This window comes from Lycium barbarum, chromosome 10 (assembly GCF_019175385.1).
Source record: "Lycium barbarum isolate Lr01 chromosome 10, ASM1917538v2, whole genome shotgun sequence".
NCBI classification, from domain to species: domain Eukaryota; kingdom Viridiplantae; phylum Streptophyta; class Magnoliopsida; order Solanales; family Solanaceae; genus Lycium; species Lycium barbarum.
The window spans coordinates 118,920,362-118,927,157 of record NC_083346.1 but is presented as its reverse complement, the minus strand read 5'-3'; the positions used below and the strand labels follow the sequence as shown (position 1 = coordinate 118,927,157).

The following is a 6,796-nucleotide window of genomic DNA, read 5'->3' as shown; positions in this document are numbered from 1 at the left end:
GTAAGCGCTTACGTCACGACTATGATGAGGTAAGCGCTTACGTCACGACTATGATGAGGTAAGCGCTTACATCACGAAAATGTGAACAAAAGAATTGACTTGTTGGCCAATTCCACAATTGCTACAAATGTGATTTGGTCAAAGGAAGAAAAATCTTCCTTCCTTAAAATATGGGATAGGGGACTGGACCCCACAATTCTGGCAGGACTACACTGATCTATACAATATTGAATAAATCGAGACCATGTGAATCAAAGATATGCAGAAAGAATGTCTAATATTATATAAATAACCAATGTTCTTTCCTCCAATTACAGATAAATAGACCTAAATATGTAATTAACATATATAGGATTTGGAAGGTCCATGAAGCAACAAAAATTTCTACTACACAGTAATCTTTGCTGTGCTGCTACAAATTTTCAACTCCAAGAATAAACTTAACCTTTTGCTAATGGTACACATGAACCAAAATTTTGCAATACAAAAAAGGAAATGAAGGAAAAGATAAAATTATAGCAATAAGAAGGCATTTAGAGTTTCACTTCTAAAGCTAGTTTTCAGGTTCTACTATGTGTTAGAGGGAGGACTAACAAGATATGGAGAAAGAATTGCTAATCAACAGCAGTCTTGCTTTTTCGAGCACCAATTGGCTTTTGAAGGCTATCGAAGATTGGTTTTGTAATTGCTGCAGTAGATATTGCCTGAAAATCCGGCTTCAAATTCCACTTTGTTGTTGGCCACAGAGAAGATAATGTGCCACTCTCCGATTCCTGCAAACTCGGTGTACTCGATGACTTCCTCACACTTGCGCTTTCGTTCAGAAAAGAATCGTTCAACAAGATAGGGATAGGATTTATTGAACTTGCCTCGGTATCCGGTCCAGAGAGAGTTCGACTAGCAGACTTAGGTCGCAAAGCCAAACCCTTTCCAGCAGCAGCAGAAAACCCGGTCCCGCCACTGCTGTTATTATCTTCTTTCAACAGCACTTCTGGGGTGCGGGAACTGAAATCAGCCTCAGACTTCTGACGCCTTCTCGCCAATTTCTCGAACACTCTATCATGTCCATTTTCTGTGCTATCTACTCCATTCTCTGACAATTCATTAGCTACACTTTTACATTTTCTATGCAGACCGATTGGTGGATTAGGATGATGAGGAGGAGTTGACTTGATAAACGGTCCATCTTCTAAATAATGTGATACTCCTTTCCGATAGACAGCCATTTCAAAACCTTCAGATGCAACTTTCTGATCTGCCGGTTTAGTACCCTGATAACCTAATAAAGAGCTCATGGCTGGTGAAACTCTTGGCTGCGGGGAAGACTTCAATTTCAGGGATTGAAATGAACCAAACAAATCATATCGATTGCTTGAAGGGGTCTGCTCAGAGCTGCTTGGTCTGTCAAGACACCAATCATAGGACAAGCTTATCAATCTTAATACATGGAAAAAATCATTTGGCACTTGAAACCAATGCTTTTCTCCTTCAGAAATTGAGGGTATTTCGCTAGAATATGAGATTTTTTAAGTCGTTAGATAGGAAATAGTCTATAAGGTAGTCCCAGATAAAGTGCACAAAAGCAATTATGTCCACCCTAGACCCTAACAATCTTACAACTAGTAGTTCACTAAGTGATAACAATATGCAAAGATGAGCGCCAAGATGTGAATGAGGTGATCTTGACCTGTAAGTTAGCTTGAGTTCAAATTATCTGCGGTTAGAAGCATTCTAGTTCGGCAGAATGATTCAATGCTTTCATGATTGAAGAAGATTATGCACTAAATTTTTAAGACTAATTTAGCAATTGAAATCCTATGTACTTTATATCATAAATTCACTCATGAGCAGCTTGGTTATTTGCTACTTAAGGATTTCAACAACAGAGATACAGACAAGGTCTAATCACGTTGGTGCACTAGTTACTGAATGTCATCCACAAACTAGATTACACAAATAGGTTTATACACCAAAACACAAATTCTAATAATGCTTGTCCAGTAACTATGACTCGCTCCATTCCACTTTATGTGACATGATACAGAGTACGAGGGTCAAATTACCTAATATTCAGCGTGAATTCCAACATAGAATCTTCAAGTTTTTGAAATAAAACTTTCACGTTTCTGAAATAAAACTTACACGTTTCTGAATTAAATAAATAGTAGATAAGTCACAATAGTTATTTTTAAAAGTCAACAACAACGTCAATACATACCCAGTGTGATCCCACAAGTGGGGTCTGGGGAGGGTGGGGTGTACGCAGACCTTATCCCCTACCTTTGTGGGGTAGAGAGGTTCTTCCCGACAGACCCTCGGCTCAAGAAAAACGATTTTCAAAAGAGCTTTGAAAATGCAAGAGTAAAAATAGTTGTTTTTAAAAGTATCTGAAAAAACGTGGTTAAAGAAAAGCTCAGTTGACTCTCCAAACAGTAGTAATTTGACTCACAACACAAATTATATTTGCCTGGAAGGAGAATGATAGTTGTCCTTAAACAGAAATCTTTATTTCCAACATGCAGCAGAGATACACTCATGGGAAATGGGCTTATTGAAGCTTTTCTCAACCCGGCCCATATAAAGCTCTTGCCTAAACAAGCCATACTTAAATATCTAAGTGAAAAAGGGCAGGTTGGCTTCTACTGGCGCCACAAATAAATCACAATAACATAGAAAACAGAAGCTGATATGACTTGTTCCATGTAGTGAAAGATGAATAAAAAAGATGAGGACATCCAACTCTAACAAGGAGTAGATTATCATTTGCTAAACGAAATATCTAACTTGTGACGTAAATGTCACCATGAATACCAAAGCTTAAAGCAGCTCAATTTGTAAAGAAATGGAAGGAAAGAAAGCTGAAGAAAGAAAAAGCTCAAACAACATCTCAATTTATAAAGGCATCTAATAACAAAGGAAATAAGTAGCACAATTTTTGTGATAGACTGATAGGTAGTGAGCTGGTCACGTGCAAGCAAGCAATTAAATTTTCTAAAACTGAAAAAAAAGAAAAGATCAGCAAATTTATCCTCTGACTAGCACAAGCAGTTTATTAAAATAAAGGCTTTATTATCATTTCTAGATGAAATGTTATGAAATAAACTCTGATATGAGATTCTAAAGAAAAGTTATAGTACCCTTGGGGGTCTTGACCATTTGAGACAACGGGTGATGGTGGATGCCTCCCAGGTGATGGTATTTGAAGTGTCTTTCGAGCAAACATCTGGAGATCCGAAACCAGCCCATTCAACCTCTTAATATCAGCTACCTGTCACATTGGAAACCATTGTTACACCATGTTAAAACATCATCCATTTAGAGCAAACAATCCCAGGAACGAAATGATAAAGAAATGTATAAAAATAAAGAAAACTCAAGTTCACAATTACATCAACTGCTTGCTTTAGCATGTCACCTAAATCGAATTAGTCGAAAATTCCTCAAATCAGCACGCCATTTAGCCTCACATTTGTTCCTCTTCTTTTGGGCTCATCACAGGGGAATAAACACACAACTCTAACATTTTGTGCCGCTATGGTCAATTTTCACTATTGATCGTTCACAAGAGTTCTTTTAGTATGGCAACCCCATCCCCACCAAACCTCCTTTATGAGGAGCTAGACAACAGCTCTTTCTTTTACCGACTCGAGCACGCAACTTCATTTCACTAAGCTATCACTCTCTTGTCAATGTCCAAAAATCTCTTTTCATATTTTGATGAAGATGGTATTTTTGGCAAATTAGGGCGTCTCAACTAATGAACCACGCATCCTGTTCAGTAAAATCCTATAAACAATGTATCAAGCTTGTTAATTTTAGAAATCCCCAATTCCTCCATTCTTACTATGATCAAACAAAAGTAACAGCTCAGTACACATGAAACACTCATAAACACAGATAATTAAATCCAACAACAACTAAGCCCAATCCCAAACAAGTTGGGATTAGCTATACCAATCCTAACCGACCACGTCACTCCATTTTAACTACAAATATAAATAAAAACAGAGAAAAATTAATTTAAAAAATTAAATATTTAAAACATACCAACTTTTTATTTGTATTGTGCAAATATTTAATATTACAAAAACAACATACCCAGTGTTACCCGTGTAATCCCACAAGTGGGGTCGGAAAGCAGACCTTATCCCTACCTTTGTGGGGGTAGAGAGACTGTTTCTGATAGACCCACGGCTCAAAAGAAATGTACTCCCTCTGTCCCAATTTAAGTGTATTACTTTCCTTTTTGGTCAGTCTCAAAAATAGTGTCTATTTCTCTATTTTCCATATTTAGTTAGTTTTCCAATTTCAATATTCTACGTGACAAGTTTAAGACCATGAGATTTAAAGGATTGCAACACATTTACTCCCTCCGTTCACTTTTACTTGTCCACTATTCCAAAAATAGATTTTCACTTTTACCTGTCCATTTTCGCATATCAAGAGAAAAACAATTTATTTTTCCTTTTTTGCCCTTAGCATTAATTACTCATTCCAATTCATTTTTCAATTTCAATACAATTATACCCCAATTAATATGGGTATCATGATAAAACATTCACTTCATTTATTAGTTATTAAACAACCTGAAAAGTCAAAAGTAGACAAGTAAAAGTGAACGGAGGGAGTATAAATTAAGACCACAAGATTCAAAAACGTCCCTATGCTTCTTAAACTTTGTGCTCAGTCAAACTAGCATGCTTAAATTGGGAGGGAGGGAGTATCCGACAAAAATGCAAATAATTTAAGTATTAACATAACAAAAATTACCTCAACGCCATATCTGATAGCTACACCAGGAAGGGTATCAAATTTAGAAACCTGGTGTTCTATATGATTCCCCCCTCCTCCTCCTCCATCGCTGCCACCGCCCGTCGGTGGCGGTGATGATGACGTCATCATTACTAAACAATCAAAATCTCTCCCGCCAAAAAAAAATTGAGGAAAAATAAAGAAAAATGAACCCAACCCAGTTTCAATCTACATATTTTGATCAAACTAACAATCTACCAAAAAAAAAGAATGATCTGAATATCAATAAAGATTGTATCTTTAATACCAGCCAGATAAATAAAACCAAAAAAATAATAATTAAAAGAACATAACCCAGTTTCAATCTACATAATTTGATCAACTAACAATCAAAAAAAGAAAAAAGAAAAAAGAAAAAAGAAAAAAGAAAAAAGAAAAAAGAAAAGCAGAATTATCTGTAGATCAAATTATTACCAGCCCAAATAAATAAAACCCAAAAACAATTAAAAGAACCTAACCCAGTTTCAATCTACATATTTTGATCAACTAACAATCTCCAAAAATTAATATTAACTATAAAGATACAATCTTTATTACTAGCCCCGAAAAATAAATTAATAAAAAAGAACGTAACCCAGTTTCAGTTACACATTTTGATGAATACACCTCTAGAAAAGTAGAAGTATTGTTGTAAAATGCATCCTTTAAGTATCAATAAAGATAAGAAATAAAAAAATAAAATAAAAAAAGCTACTAGATCTGGTGATCTCGTGGATTTATTTATTTGTTCATTTATTTGAAGCTTGTTAGTTCCTTTTATGTGGGGGAAGAAAAATGTGAGAGACTGAAATGAAAGATTTGCGTTAACCACCTTTTATATCCTTCTTTTACCTTAAAAAAAAAACAAATCTAATAGTGAAATTGACGTACCAAAATGAAATAAAAATTATCTATATATCAGTAACGTTTGGCCATAAAAAATCAAATATTTTTACTATATTTGAAGAAGTTGGAGATGTGTTTGGTTATAGTTTTGCAAAGAATATTTAGTTGTTTGAATGTATTGAAAGTGAAAAAAGGAAAAAAAAGTGAAAATAAGGTTTTAGGTGTTTTTCAAAAGTTGTATTTGGAATTTTTATGGCCAAACGTTGATTTTCAAGTAAACTGAAATAATTTTTCGAAAAAAGTGAAAAAATTCTCATGGCCAAATGGGTCCTGTGTTCACGCAAAAATATATGTATTAATTATAAACTCACTAAGGTTAAATAGTCATTTTATTTTTTGATATTTTCACCCACCTTGAGGTGCCTATATTGAGGCCGATTAAATTCGGATTCTGAAAGCCTCACATTGGGAGTAAAGCTTCTCCTAATGGAACGACTCGAACCCAAGATCTATGATGATTACTTACCACTCTATACAAACCTTTGTTGGTTAAGATTAAACGATCGAATGAGGTTAGAATAAATGAGCCGAGGGTTTATCGAAAACAATCTCCCCGCCTTTATAAGCCAAGAGTAAGGCCTGTAGACATTTTAACCTTTCCAGACTCCACCTGGTGAGATTATACTGGATATGTTATTGTTATTATTGTTGAATAAGATGAGAAGTAGTTAATTAGAGCTAAGTGAGATAAATTTTTGCAACCACGTGTCTAGGTATATATTGGATCAATTTTATTTTTTTTGTATTTCACCTGGTGTCCACTGCCAGCATTAGAGGTTGCCTAAATTTGAATTCGCACCAGAAAATTGTGCTCTCTAACAAAAGCTACATAGATTCAGCACTCGAATTCGAGATCTCTGATCGAGGATGAAGGAGTATTTGGTACTTATCTGTGGGGACCCCTGGTGGGACCTTAGCCTTGGTGGCCCATGCATGCTGACATGTCATGACTACTGGAGGTATTGTGTGAAAGGGAGCTTAGCCAGTTCGAGAACACATTCTGCAGCGCCTCGAACCCACAACCTTGCAGTCACCTTACCATGCTGCATTAAGACACATAAGCTACCATCTTACCATGCTGCATTAAGACACATCCAAG

The 6,796-nt window shown here is 35.6% G+C and overlaps 1 protein-coding gene across 1 annotated transcript; it reads right to left on the bottom strand.

The window, feature by feature from the left end:
• Nucleotides 1–260: 260 nt before the first annotated feature.
• On the bottom strand, nt 261–5,607 carry LOC132614663 (uncharacterized). Its single transcript, XM_060329170.1, has 3 exons — nt 4,771–5,607; nt 3,138–3,268; nt 261–1,401 (listed from the first exon to the last, which is right to left on the bottom strand). Exons 1-3 carry the CDS (start codon nt 4,900–4,902, stop codon nt 615–617), a joined length of 1,050 nt encoding a protein of 349 aa, XP_060185153.1. The 5' UTR covers nt 4,903–5,607; the 3' UTR covers nt 261–614.
• Nucleotides 5,608–6,796: the final 1,189 nt, after the last annotated feature.

Bases quoted from the DNA above. Each gene is read 5' to 3' on its own strand.
- LOC132614663 (XM_060329170.1), bottom strand. From the start codon at position 4,902: ATGATGACGTCATCATCACCGCCACCGACGGGCGGTGGCAGCGATGGA. The intron at 3,269-4,770 runs GTAATTTTTGTT...CCAATGTGACAG, and splicing joins CTATCAGATATGGCGTTGAG to GTAGCTGATATTAAGAGGTT. The intron at 1,402-3,137 runs GTACTATAACTT...GTGTCTTGACAG, and splicing joins AATGGTCAAGACCCCCAAGG to ACCAAGCAGCTCTGAGCAGA.